The 14508-nt window shown below is 39.6% G+C and overlaps 1 protein-coding gene across 1 annotated transcript; it reads right to left on the reverse strand.

Annotated features, from left to right (window-relative positions):
• Positions 1–712: 712 nt before the first annotated feature.
• LOC142336707 (uncharacterized) lies at positions 713–13886 on the reverse strand. The gene is made up of 5 exons (XM_075385620.1): positions 12745–13886; positions 8717–10667; positions 4561–8285; positions 4126–4346; positions 713–1864 (listed from the first exon to the last, which is right to left on the reverse strand). The coding sequence occupies exons 1-5, from the start codon at positions 13855–13857 to the stop codon at positions 1045–1047; spliced, it is 7830 nt and encodes a 2609-aa protein (XP_075241735.1). The 5' UTR covers positions 13858–13886; the 3' UTR covers positions 713–1044.
• Between the last annotated feature and the right edge of the window lie 622 nt (positions 13887–14508).

Here is a 14508-nt window from a genome sequence, read left to right on the forward strand (position 1 = left end):
TTATTTAATTAATATTTCAAAAAAGTTCGAATACTTTTTATAAAAAAGAACGACTGATTACAATCCGAATTTTTTTGGATTGTAACAGTCCAAGATCGGTCCAAAACTAGCTCTGCTGATGCTGCTTCTCCACAAAGAACACTTAATTTTTCGAATGTTATAGATAGATATTTTGTTAGTTCAAAAATCAAAAATAAATGCTGCGTACTTGATAATCAACGAGTAAATTTAGCAAAAAAGGGCAAAGTTTTAATTACGGAGTACTCGCAACGGAAGTTGAAGTAAAAATCGCCCTTTTCAGTCTACAAAAATTGTGTTAGGAACAATTAGAAGTTGAGCCCATAAAGTCATCAATAGCGACGGTAATGATTGAATTTGGCGTGAATGTCCTCAGGTATTTAGAGCTCCCGTCTTTAACTATTTGTTTTGCTTTTTAGAAATTGAAAACTTTTTTTTTGATCTAAACTGTTTTGCAGAACTGATTTGGAGAGCTTTTTTAAGCCTGGTCGTGTACATAGTGCTCTGCTCAATTCACTTATAACTTTTTCGTAACTCCGCACTGGTGGTCCCAAGTCCGGAATGAAAAACGAGACGGGTAACATAACCAGAACATACTGGAAAGATCTCAAAAGGTTGGTTAAAAACTCAACAAGACCCTTTTTCCGAAACTTTTCATTATATCTTTCTTCAATCAGCGCATCTTTAATTAGGGTGGACTTACATATTAGTGTAATTTACGGGTGTAAACGATAGAAAAAGTGTAAAAGAGAGGAAAAAGCTGTTAATGGTGAAATCTAAATAGTGTAAAAAAGTTTAATGGTGTAATCAAAAGAGTGTGTGTCACAAATAGTTTTTCCACCCTTATTAAGAGGGGCACTAACGGTGTAAAAATCTTATTTTTAACACTCTTTTACCCGTGATATTTAGGCAAAATCCTCGGCCCGGGAAGTGACATTCCAGGATTGCAGCAAAAGCTAATCAACAAATAGCAGGCGGGTATAATAGTAAACAATCCAATGATATTAAAGGAAACGACCCAGTCTATTAGCACAAGAGGAAAGTGTCCTCAAGGGGCGACTGTTGATTAAGAGTCATAAGAGGTATATTAACTTTACCAACACAGGATGAATTTACAGTGCTGAACTGATAATAGCACACGGACACCTCCAAGTACAAGTTTTCCCACGAATTTCCGCCAATATTAAACGTGAACAACTGATTAAAGATCGGACAGCTTGAGTTTTTGATATCTGTTTTTTGTTTGAAGCCATCCACTCTCATTAGCAACTTCTCGTCAACTGGAAGCAATTTCAATTTGACGTAAACATTTGAGTTCAAGCTATCTTCTTGAACCTCCATTGAGTAACTGGAGGTCATGAGGTCTATACATCTCTTAACTAGCACTTTAACTTGAGATTTTCGTTCGTCGCACGTTACTTTCATATCAATTTTCCCCCCAAATTGGGAAGATGATTGCATGGAGCTCATTGATGGACTTGAATGGATATTTGAGCTACTAGTGCTGCTGTGGTAATAGTAGTCATCATTCAAAGTGAAACTTTTATCTTCGGGCAATGACTGAAAAAACGTATAGACAGCATCGCTGTTTCTAACAGAGCTCGTATTCGAGGCATAGATGAAGTCAAGAAATTGTTGAATTGCGTTCCGCCTGTAACCCAGTCGGGTACTCTGCTTGCCCAGAATCTGCTGGATGTTGAGGATGAGACGAGACTTTGGGTCTTTGAAGAAGTCTGGGTAGCGGCTCTCGAGAAGCGTAAGGAGTTGTTTGAAATGCGACCATCTTCGGAACACAAAGTAATTATTTCTTCTTTCCGTTGTCACTTCACACACGTACACGTGGTATCTAAAAAGCCACGCATTGATATCCACATATGATGTTCTTCATCCAATCTCGAAAGCAAACAGGGATAAATATTTCAGCACTTTTAAAACTGCAATACTGAAAAATGTCCAAGAACTGGAACAAAATTACCAGAAAAAGAACACTATAAGACTCGTATAATTTGAGACCATTCGCCTACTATGATTCCACACACTAGCACAATGGTTCATATTTCAAATTTACACAGCAGCAGGCACATTGTCCAAATAACTGCTAAATACAATTGCGAATAGTAAAAAAAATCAAGCTGCTTATTTCATTCCACTCATAAAGCCTTTTCTTGTCGTGAGCAGCCTATATTATAAACGAGTGCATTATGGACCTTCAAATGGCTTGAAGTATCCTCGAGTTGCCTTAATATTAGTCTTAAGTAATTTAGAGAGTGAAGAATGCCATAATTAAGCATAAAGCGGGGAAGAGCGGGATAAATAGATGAACAAGATTCCGCCTTTGATCTTGTGAAATGAACAAATGTAAATGAGCATGTGAAAAAAACAGCGTCAAAAGAATTCCGCAAACGATTCGCTGCAGCAAAAAACAATAGAACTGAATAGCCGTTAAAATTTAAAGGAGACAAATTTCAATCTGAACTGCAAACATTTGGGATCAAAGGAAAAGCAACAAGAAAAAACTAAAAGAATACTAAAAATGTTTCTCGAAAATTTTGCATATTCTGCTTCACAAGGAAGTCATATCACTCCATAAAAATATCTTTCTGCCGGCTCACAAGCTGATCTAAGCTAGAATCAAAAGATGAACAACAGATAACAATTTGATAAGAGAAAATTGCTTTGAAAAACCTTTTCTTATCTTGATCAATCACGCATCACTAAAAACATTGAAGTTGTTTATTACTCAAACACTCCTCTGTAAATGAAATAGTATCTCCGCTGAAGAGCGGATACTGCCAAACAAGGAAATTATTTAACAGTTCAAAAATTACCAATACGAACAAAGAAAGTGACAGTTGATTTTTAAAAAATCTCAACGCCAACAACCAAAGAAAAGTTGGACTATATGTAAAAGTTAAGCGGAGAGTTAAATTAAAAATATAACCGACTAACGTCAGGCGAATTGCTATCAAACAACTAGCGGGCAGTTGGCTTCGTCAGTAGCTAGCCACGGTTGTGAGGCTAGCTTTAGCTTAATTGAAGAGGCGTGAGGTGAGCTCAGCGCGGGATGCACCGGGCGGCCGATGGGGGGTAACAGTCAGGAGGGGAGTGGGGGCAACATAAGGAGGGGGTGGACAACGATGGGAGGATTTTTTGGCTGCCCACTTAATGCCCACTGAGCGCTACCTGTTCATCCCGTTTTTGAGGACGAAAAGTCAAATGGGTCAGAAGAAAAATCGGTCAAGCGAAAAATCGCATACAAAAGACCAACAGGACTAATATAATTGCTACAAACTTTGTTTGAGAGCAATTAATAATGAATTTCCTGATAAAATGCTTGAATTACTTCTCAGAAAATATTTGAGATTTGTATGCTAAAAAATTATATTACATAACTTTGCATGATAGTCAAACAATTTTCTTTCAGTAGGAGCCAACAGCCCTACCTTTAATTAACATGAATTAAAGAGGCGAAATGAACTAAAGGGTCCACTTAATTTAGGAGGGGCGTTGGCTCCTAATGATCTCGAATTATACAAACTCCTTTAAAAATGCAAAAACGATAATTAAAATTTTGCATGATAGTGACTCATGGATTGCACCTTAACCGCGATAAATTGCTTCATGTGAAGAAATGAGATACATATGAAAATCAGAAAGAATTTTAACTTTTGTTGAGACTGACTCAGTTCCATTTTCAAAAAGGAGACCATTAAATTACAACAAAGATATAACTTTTTCGAACAAATTAAATTCCTATCAAACAGATCGAATGCAGACTAGCGACAGAAATTCGATAAAATATTAAAATAAGAACGAAAAAATTGTTTCAATTGTCAAATTTGAACACAAAAATCTAAACTAACTCTCCTCAAGCTCCCACTCAAAAGTACGGCATTAAAAGTTCTTTCCGGTGTTCAATTTTCTTCAACGAAATTTCGCGTCTCAAATATACTCCAATAAAATATCGATTAAGAAAGACACGCAACCAATATTCCTCTCTGGGCAGTAAAAACTAAGACAACCGCAATATAGCTATGCTCAGCTTACAGCTTAGCTCAAAAACCAACAGAATACAGTAGCTTAGGATGAACGACAACAGCAGCTTACTTCTCGTGATCAGAATCGAATCTCTGCTGGATTCCGGCTATCTTGACCATGAGTATCTCGCCAGCTGAGGAGTCGTGACGACTGACGTTGTTGAGAGTGAAGTCAAACAGTCGCTTGCTTCTGGCAGATGAGAGGCCGGTCTGCCCCAACGCATGAATCACGAAATTCAAGCTGGTCACTATTGACTTGTCTATGCTCTCGTTGATCTTCTGGGTGAACATCTAATCAACAAAAACAACAATGACTTCACTATGCTTCTGTCGTGGTAGAATAAAGCCAAACCTAAATGACAACGCGCTAGCATTCAACTGCTTAAATCATTTGGTGAACTGATTATCTTTCTTCAGGGAATCATTTTTTTATTTTGAGATTTCTATCTGAGCTATGTTTCTATTATAACACACTATGAATGAATTAGATTTAATTCATTAGAACCTGAGTAGCTTCGTCCTCGCTCAAGTGGGGTTGCAACCTCTGGACCAGAAACTGGATTTCCCTTGACATCTCCGGCCGCTCACCCCCAATCATATGCCTTACAACTCCAATCACGAAGTCAGCATTGCGTCTGACCACATTGTAAGCTTGACAGCATGTCTTTACAAACTCGTAGTACCAATCTGATACGTCTGAATTTGAACGGTTGATTGCGTAGAACATATCTTTTGTCAGAATAAACGGAGTTCGATCCCGATTCACTGGCCCAAATTTCTGCGTATGGCCAAAAATGCGTCCGTAGTCTATATGGAAAAGATGACCGCTGTTGAGAATCATCACATTATCATTGTGCCGGTCACAAACTCCTAATATATACGTGGCCACACAATAGGCAGCAGTTGATAGCGAAAAATTATCCAAGGCAGTTTCGAAGTCGGTAGCATCCGGATTCTTCTGTCGTAGCCACTGGTAGATACAATTCCAGCTCAAAGCACCAGTGAAACCCCCTGATATTGTTTGCAATTGGCAGAGAGTGACTGCATTGGGAACCACTTCAATAAAACCGGTTGTAGGCGTGCATGGAAAAACTCCATACGATACAAATCTCAGATCAAGTCCATCAGAAAGCCACCAAGAGTTCATAAACGTCATCAATAAAGACATTAATTGGTCTTGACGAAGATCGTCACCAAATTTGTAAATCACTTCGAGCTCAAAATCACTTTTGGTTGTGAAAAATAAATGCATTGGCTTGGCGTTTGACTTCGCATGAAGGAAACATTTTGTGACATTGAAAGATAAACACGTTCGACCAGGTGGGAAAAATGATGCAATTGACCGATGGCCGTTTTGAAACAAAGTCTCATTCAATTCTGCAAGAAACGACTGCAGCACACCTGTGTCTTTCTCGTAACTTGTGTCTGTGTAAAATTTTTGTAGCTCCGATTCCAGTTGATCTTGTGCTTGGAACCATTCAACCACGCTAGCCGGGCAAACTTCAGCGATGGCTGCTTTATAAACATCAAACATCTGTTTGTAATGGGGCGTTGAAGTGCATAAAGTAAAACTTCTAAACAGCGAAATTCCGAAGAGCAAAGAATGTGCACATTTCTCGAGTAAAAACTCCACCAAAGCATTTGCAATATAGATCTCATACTTGAGGCATTCACAGAGCACAGGTATAAGGACAATCAGCTCGTCAACGGTGAAGTCAAGATTCTCGACTGCGAATTGACGCAACGCGGCGTCTGAGAATCGATAAAGCAAAATGACAAAGGCATAGAACTTATTGATTTGTCCACAGCAAAGAGCGACCAGCTCCGGAATCTGACAAGTATGGGCGAAACTCCACGTATTGACATTGGTTAAAAGAACATCAGGTAGACAGTTGGATCCATAGGACTCATCCGTCAGAAGACTTCGTCTATATTGCCAAATAAGATCACAGTCATCACGAATCATGCCACCTCGTTCATCTGTTGGAATTGGGATTTCCGGGTTCCTCAGAAGAATGTTTTGATGCTTGTGCTGGAAAATCCGGTCCATTCGTTTAAGCCTATTGTTCCTAAGAGGACTGTCTGGAACTTTTCTGGCGTCTGAGTTGGCGTAGTCACCAATTTGGGCTTCACTTTGAACACTTGAGAACACGATGGGGTTCTTATCAGGGTGAGGATTTGCCATTTGAAGATGAAGAATCGGACATGTGTTCATGCTAGTGGCAGAGTTTAAAGTAGGAGAGCTTAAGTGGGTGAAGTCGGGGTGTGGCAGGTTGGGTTTCACCCAAAAGGGCAGGAAAGAATGACTGTCATTGAAGACACCATTGCAGTCAAAAACGGAACATGCGACTGATGCCAGCTTAACTTCTGCCAAATTACTCTCAGATATGTAAAACAAAGATACGCTCAGCACAACTTCACGTGGTAAGTCACAAATTCTTACTACGCCAGAATCAACCGGGTCTGTGAAGGTCACAGTTTGATTAATTTTAACAGAAGACTTCGATCTGACATTGTGCCAGAAATCACGAAAAGTTGATTTGTAGATTACTCTGCTGTTGTAATACATACACAAATCTATGCTGATTTTAGAGAGCGATTCTTGAATAGAAAGGGAACCAATATTGCTGATACTGAATATTCTCACTTCGAAGTTATCACTTGTGGCAGTTGTCATAATGGGCATCTTTGTCAATTCTTTGCAGTGTTTAAGGTACTGGAATGATGCGATTAGATATTTGCTGAGATCTAAGGCTTCAACCATTACGGCTTCTCTGTACAGTGAAAGATCCGAAGCCGTTGAGTTTTCTAACCTCTCAAATGCGTCTGATAAAGGTGCGTAGTCTATATTAAGAAAACTACTCAGTAACTTTGCACTTTGAATAAACTTCATTACCCTCCTATCGGTAAGGCTCAATTGTTTGCCTTTTTCGCTGTCACTCGATATTGCTACATTCCATTCCACGCTAAGTTGCACTAAATGTTCTAAGTGTTGAGCTAATGACCACGTAACCGCTTCAGAATGATTCAGCATAGACTTCTTCGACCTCTGCTTTCGTTTCTCGATTTTCCCATTTTCGATATCCTCATCTACATTTTTTACACAGATGTCAAGAGGCCGTTTTAAAGCCACCAGCTTGCGTACATTCAAGTGGCTTCCGATGACTGAATTTGATTCTAAAAAGATCTGGCAGCCGCTGAGTCGGACCAAGTAGTTACCTGGAACTACGTGGTAACTAGCCATCCAGTAGTCAAGCAAACCCTGGGCAGTTTGAGACAATTTGCAGTTTTTGTACTCCAAGTACGGCTCCTTGGAGCTTCTTTCGTCGTCATTGATAAAATATCTCACTTTGATTCTAATATTCGCTAGATTATCAGGCTGTTTTTCAGATGTAGTTGTACTTGGTGATAGATCAAAACCCACAGCCATGCAGTTTGACTGCGAAAATTCAAAGCTGTCCGATCGAAACTGGACTTTGTCAATGCAGCTCTTTAACTTCTCAACCGGCTGCAAACAAACAACACCAAAATTAGACTTTGTTGTTCCACTTGAAGTTATTTCTGACCTGGAAGTTCTCCTAGCTGCTTTAGGCGGTGCCGAACGCTTTGCAGGCACAGGCGGCTGGTCATTGATGTTATTTTCGACTTTTCTGTAACTTGAATCGGTCACTTCAGAGAAAGCCCTAGTTATGACACCAGGTTCCGGTCTTGGAGGTAAGGGCGGTCCGGATATACTGTTTGCCGGCGAACGTGGGGGTCGCGGAGGAATCTTCGGAGGTACTAGAGTAGACTCATCTTGTTTAGTTGCAATTTGATTAAAACCTTTGAAAAGCTCCTCTAAAGAGTCTGCCTTCTCGGGGACCAAGGGATCAAACTCCTCGAGATACGATGAAGTATCTGGTGATGATGTTGCAATGTCGGGAACCGAAGTCGTAGACTGAAGAGGGGAACCGCAACTCTCATTGTTCAAATCAGTCGAGCTAATTGAGACGTTTTGGCTGCTTCTTTTGTACCTAACAACTGGACTACAACTTCCAGATTTGGGAATCTTGAGAAACCCAGCTGCTCCAACTGTTAAACGCCCATTCGTGGAAGCAGAAAGCTTGGGAGTTGAAAAGAACTGGGATGCATTGTCATTTATGAGGACGTTTAGGTCTTTTGCATCGCCACTCTTACTCCAAAGGTCGGGGTTAGATTTGTCAGGAGATTCTCGATGCGCCATGAAAATAGCTTACAGATGATTTGACCAAACTCAATACAGTTCGGTCGTAACTGAGTATATAGCACAAACTGTTACACATCTAATCTAAAAGCATTCGTTGTTCAACATGAGATCTTGAACAATAACGAAAGGTTTGACTATAACTCGCATTTTGTTGAACCTACTTCACATCTACATTATGCACAAGGAAACTGTTTCAAGGTCATAATACTAAAAGGTTGGAACTCTTCAAATGAATCTAAATCCAGTCAAATTTTCTCAATCAAAATGTGATCAAGTTTATATCACTTCATTTAATCTCTTAGTTTGATACGCACTACATATGTCGAGTTAGAAAAAACAAAGCGTGTAATCTGAACTGAAATCTAATTAGATTGTGATGACATTGCAAAACAAAGTTCAAAACAAACAAAATACAAATAGACCGTACTAATTCATTAGAACACCTTTATGCGTTTCGGGGTGGGTTCTGTCGTCTCTGGGGGATCTGTAACCAGGTAGGATTGCTTATCCACATTTTCCAATATAAGGTAATCAGCTATGTACTCGCTTTTGAAGCATTCCACGCCATTGGCTGTTAGCTGTATGCAACTCACCAAACTCATGTCAACTTTGCTGGGCTCCAAAAATGCATGTGTAGCGCCTACAGTGTTAGTAAATGGTGGCTGCTCGTGCAAAATCTCAGCTCCACCCGCAATTAAAATGGAAGCTAAGCCTTTGGTTTTTGCTTTGCTGGTGTGAAAGAGAACTTTCCAAGATGTATACGCCCCGCCAGAATAAATTCCCTGCTGCCCTACGAGAATACGCCACCTTTTGGCAGCTTTGGCCACGTTGTGTAATTTTGGCTGAAGCGCCGCGAACCCGACTTTGTCGGAACCCCATTCGTAATCTTCCTCGTTTAAAAAGCGTCCCGCTTTGGTGGAATCCTCAAGGTAGTTGCAGCTGAGAACCCACAACCCCTTAGCAACAGAAGCTATATACTTCTCACTCTTGAGAGGAACTTTGCATACAAGGTGTGATGCAGAGACGTCAAAAGAGGAAGAGTCGGGAATGAACGAGGCGCCAAGATTGTCAATCATATTCTCCAAATACGGTCTCTGTTCACGCGGGATATTAGTTATCTGGAATATCCTCGTTTTCTTCACAGATTTTGGAGTCAAATGAGCAATGCCTTTATTAGTCACGGACTCTTCAATATTTTCGGCTGATGCGATAGAGTTGTTGTTATTACCATATGAATTTGATTCTGCGTCCCATCCGATTTGAACACTCTGAGAACACTCAACATAATGATCAACTGACTTCTGAAACTTCGAGAGTAAGTTGGTCGGCAGTTTCGAGAAACTGTCGTTAGTGTCATCATTCGCTATCGCTTTCGAATGTTCATTGAGAATTTTTGGTCGTTCTCGAGACGTGCTTGCAGAGGTCGGGGCTGAAGCAATTTTGCTCAACGCACCTGGCGTTCCCTCTTTCAGCTTCGCTAACGATCCTCTCAAATCGAAATTAAGCTTTGAAGGTGTTGAGATGACATTCTGTGAATCATCTAATTTATTAATATTATTCTCCAAAACTGAAAAGGACGCGTTTTCTTCCGAAGGAATAGGCGTTGGTTCCAACGTCTTCAAATTTTTACTTCTATTTCGAGTGGTGATCTTCGTCGTTGCTTGACGCGTCTTTTGTTGGGCAACAGTTGGTATTAATTTTGGTCGGTAGCTTTCCTCCGGAACTTTGCGTTCTTCCTTTCTACAATCTTCGACCCACATAGAAGATACTAACATGATATTCATCTCGTCGCACAGTTTAGATTCTTGTCCTTTATCTTCAATTTTTGAATCGTCGACAATAAAATGCGTGCAATTTGCTGTCAAATTTTCAGCAACAGAAGCTCCCATGCTTTGCATAGCTTCAGTCAATTTTATTCTATCTTCTCCGGAAATTGTTACGTGTAAGTGCGCAACTACATTATCCAAAACTAATAATCTGTCTTCGGATAACTTTGCCTCAGTAATATCATTGAAGTTAAGGTAACTTTTACTAATCTCATCCAAAGCATCCAGACCTCTTTCACCAAAACAGGATGTCTGTCGTTTCACAATCTTCACTGCTTCACAATCCGAGTTCAATGTCTGTGACGAGCTCAATGGTTTTACCGCAGCATTTGACCTCCGTTTGGCCTCCGCTCTCACCAACATTGGCGATTCATTTGGCTGTTGCAAATCTGACGGCCTTTTAAGCTCAAATTCGTCTATTGGCAACAGCTTCTGTGCTTGGCAACAATTGACAACCCAAACTGGTTTGACAAAGCAAACATCATCTGAAGTTGTCCGCGCCAGAAACTCGGTTGGAGGAAGTTGTTCACATATCACATGAGTGACACCCTGCTGGTAAGACTAAAACAAGGCCGGTTCCAAGCAAAACATGCCAAATTGCAGGCTGATGCAATTACAGCTGACCCTTACTAAAAAACAAGCTAACTTTATGAAACGTTCTGATTATTACATTTCATACATTCTCACTTTTCCTATAAAGTTGACTATTAAAATTCAGTCCTCTTAAGCTGCCCGTTTTCAAAAAGTTTAAGTGCCAAAAAAACCAAAATATTGGGATTGATTCAAAAACTATGCAACCTTGTAGCAATCTTAAATTGCCCTTTTCAGTGAGTTATTTGTTATTGCTTACATTTTCATTTTTGTTCGCAAGTTTTGCTCAGGCGATATTTTGTATTTAAAATTGGAATTAATGACACAATGCAATGGCTTAAAAACAGTATCAGTGAAAATATCATGAGGTAAATTAGTTTCATGTTAGAGGAAGATATCATAGAACTGCCTTTAATTAAAATTTGTTTCAAATTTCATATAACTTACCAATGTATTCAACGAAGAATAGAGCATGCTGACATTAAAGTGTGCTTTTCACTCGATAGTGCAAATTATATGTCAGGGAACAATACGCACCAAAAGCGCCATGTAAAAAAGCCACAAAAGTGATGGATTAATAAAAAACGGATTCAATTGGACAAATTTCTTAAGATACCCGATGAAAACGAGTTCTATCAATTTTTGTGCCACCATCTGGGGCAACTTATCTGTGGAGATTTTGAACCCTATTGATTAAAGTAACGGGAAAATGACGGAGTTACTATAGCACAAAAATTACAGCTGAATAAACTGAAAATTCCTGAAATTATTATTATTATTATTAAAATTCCTCAATTCTCCACGACATCTGAAAACTGATATATCTGAACAAACTACCCTCGGAAGAATTGCCCACCAACGACAGCCGAGGAGCTGGCTGTAGTTAAATTTAAGCTGGGGAGGCTCGCCTCAATGCACACGGATAAAAGCTGGGGGCAGGAAAAAGTGTGTGCTTTTGGGTGGGGGTGGATGGAGGCAAACCTCCCAAAAACAACAAAAAAAACCTCCCAACCCTTCATACAATTATTTTTTGGCTCCTAAAAACTTTCCATTAAAAAAACAACCGACTAATGTCGTGCGAAAAGCTCTCAAATGACTGGCGAACAGTTAATTTCGTCATTAGCTAACTGCAGTTCAGGGCGGATAGCTGGAACGATGTAAAGGGGTTTGATCACGACGTTGCCTATCCTTCCTTCTTTGTCGTATCATGTCTCTTTTCTTCCAATTATTTCAAGTTACAAGTTTCAATTATTTAGTTTTCTTGTTTGGTTTCCATAAATGACATCAAAGGTTACAACTCATTTCCGTTTTACATGACTTTACTTTCATCTTTTTGTTAGCAATCATTACAAACATGGCGCTTTACACAAACCAATCAGCAAATAAGGCCATTTACATTGATTCAATGAAGAAGTTAATACTGGGCATTAACAGGGCTGGGGATTGGGGGTGAAGGGGGGGACGCTAGAAACCGCCCTTCACAAAGTAAATTCATGTCTCTAAAACAGTTTTGGTGAATCGCATACTTAAAGTCGAGCAAGCATAAAGGCTCTAAGAGAACTTAATGCCCTCTGGGCGTTACCTGCTCATCTCGCTTTTGAGGACGCCATGTCAAAAGGATCAGACGAAGAACGAAAAATTGCATTAGACCAACAGGACTAATATAATTTCTACTTCACAATTAATATAATTTCTACTTCAGCAATTAACAAAAGCAACTGAAATACGTCATTTTTGACACCTAGCGTTTGCGGGCCCCCAACGGACCCCTATCTGTGGCCAGGTCTCTCATCCGCTGTCGGATGTAATCCGGAAACCGTGGGCCAGTTACGCGCGCAAAGCGGCCCGCCACGGACAACTTAAAATACAACTATCTCTTTCGGCGCACCTGAGCCATTTGTCTATATTTGGCTTGATTGTCCGTCACCGAATCAATATAACTTGAATCAACGTAACCAATACTAAAATTAAATTGATTTTTAGCATTTGGCACTCGTATTTATTGTCAGAGATCTTCTATTTCAGAAACAACGAAGACACAACATACCATGTAAACTGTAGCTCCACATCGCTTCAACAGCTCTTCTATCGTTTGTGTCTCGGCTTTGGCAAGTCCCAATATATGAGCTTTACAAAACTTCAAAATGTCAGAACACTCTAGTGAGCAAGGCAACTCATCCGTTTTCAACAACAATGATTTCCTTTGTTGGCTATCTGTACTGAGAGATGATTGATTGAGCCCAATAGAAATAGCTGAAACGCTTTGCACATCTGACCTTGAAGTATCAAATTTGTACAAATTTGGATCACAAAAATAACCCTTTTCTAAGCAGTCTGACAACCATCGCTGTGTAATCACCGGAATTTTCCATTTTATGGCGAAAGCCAGTTTCTGTTGACCAACCGCGGCCTCGGTTGCTATCAAATGGGTAGTTTGTTTGTCTTTCAACTCTGGACTGTATTTTCCTCCGTTGTCCAAGACGGCCTTTTCCACTAATTTCCTGTCGGCTAGTGGCAAACCACTCACACAAATTGAACATCCAGCTAAAATCGGCACTTTGAACTCTGACATAAATTGGTCGCCAGTGGCGAATATCTGTCGTTTCCTCATGTCATAAGCCGTGTAAACCCAATCCGGGGTCAAAATTGGAATCAGCATTTGCGTAGCAACTATGTACTTTTTAGAGCCCACTGAATGGCAGATTAAATGGGTTGTTTGCACGTTTAAATCACCTCCGTACTTTCCACCCATTAACTCGACCAATTTTCTGATCTTGTTTCGGGTTGAAAAATCAACATCTGTACAACATGCGACAACATTGTGCATACTTATGGAGGCTAACACTTTTCCAACAGTACTGTGCAACACGATATCGTGCTTCATGCTCATGATACAGGCCATTGGGCTAATCGCTCTACTTTTTAGAACTTCAACAATATGATCAAAAGCCACTCCCTCAAGTTCGTCCAAGATATAGCAGCTTCGCTTGCTATTTCTCTCACATGGTTGAAGTTCCATTATTTGCGAAGGGAACATTTCAGTGCCATTAACGCCGTATTTGTGTCGGTATAGATTCATATACTCAATCATGGCACCACTTTTCTCAGAGTCATCGCTCACGATAATAATTTGATTCCTTTGATAGCGAGATCTAGCCATAACCTGAAAAACGCTAAAAATTTTTAAATTCTAAGAATTATTCATACGCTATTAACATTTATAGCTGTTAGTTTGACATCTTTTACGAATTTGCTTCACGTTTTTCTGCTTGCATAAGTAGCAAAAATTCAAGATGTTTTTGAAAACCAAATAGAACAAATTTTGGATAACAATTAGCAAAGCACTTGTTTTCAAACCGGGAGAGGACAAATTTTTTTACTGTAAATTCTTCAGTTAGAGGCGGCATGAAATTTCTGCAATAACGTACACTAGAGATCACCTAATTAATTTAAGCACTTCCGACATTTGGAATTTTTAAAAAATGCTCCCAAGTAGCACCCATAAATAGACCATTGCTTCAGTGAAGAGGGAACTTAGTGGGAGCAAATTTAGTTTATATAAGTAGGAGCGAATTTATAACGAAAAAAGATCAGATTTGATAAGGAGGCTCGAAATGTGCGGTCGGATAGCGTTCCGAACCTCTCATCCATAAACTTCAAAATCAAAATGTCTTATTCAGCGGAATTTTAAAAAAACGAAATAAAAAAATGTCTTGAAAGATATCTCTTTACATTGTTCGGCAAAAAGAATCCAAGTTTGTCGGAACAATAGGTTTTTAATTTTTCAAAATTAATTCAATCACCTAAATAA

This window comes from Convolutriloba macropyga, chromosome 3, assembly GCF_964194025.1.
Source record: "Convolutriloba macropyga chromosome 3, txConMacr16.3, whole genome shotgun sequence".
NCBI classification, from domain to species: domain Eukaryota; kingdom Metazoa; phylum Xenacoelomorpha; order Acoela; family Convolutidae; genus Convolutriloba; species Convolutriloba macropyga.

Coding starts and splice junctions, on each gene's coding strand:
- LOC142336707 (XM_075385620.1), bottom strand. CDS start 13,857: ATGGCTAGATCTCGCTATCAAAGGAATCAAATTATTATCGTGAGCGAT. Junction 10,668..12,744: donor GTGGAGCTACAGTTTACATG/GTATGTTGTGTC, acceptor GCCTTGTTTTAG/TCTTACCAGCAGGGTGTCAC. Junction 1,865..4,125: donor TTCGATTCTGATCACGAGAA/GTAAGCTGCTGT, acceptor GTGGCTTTTTAG/ATACCACGTGTACGTGTGTG.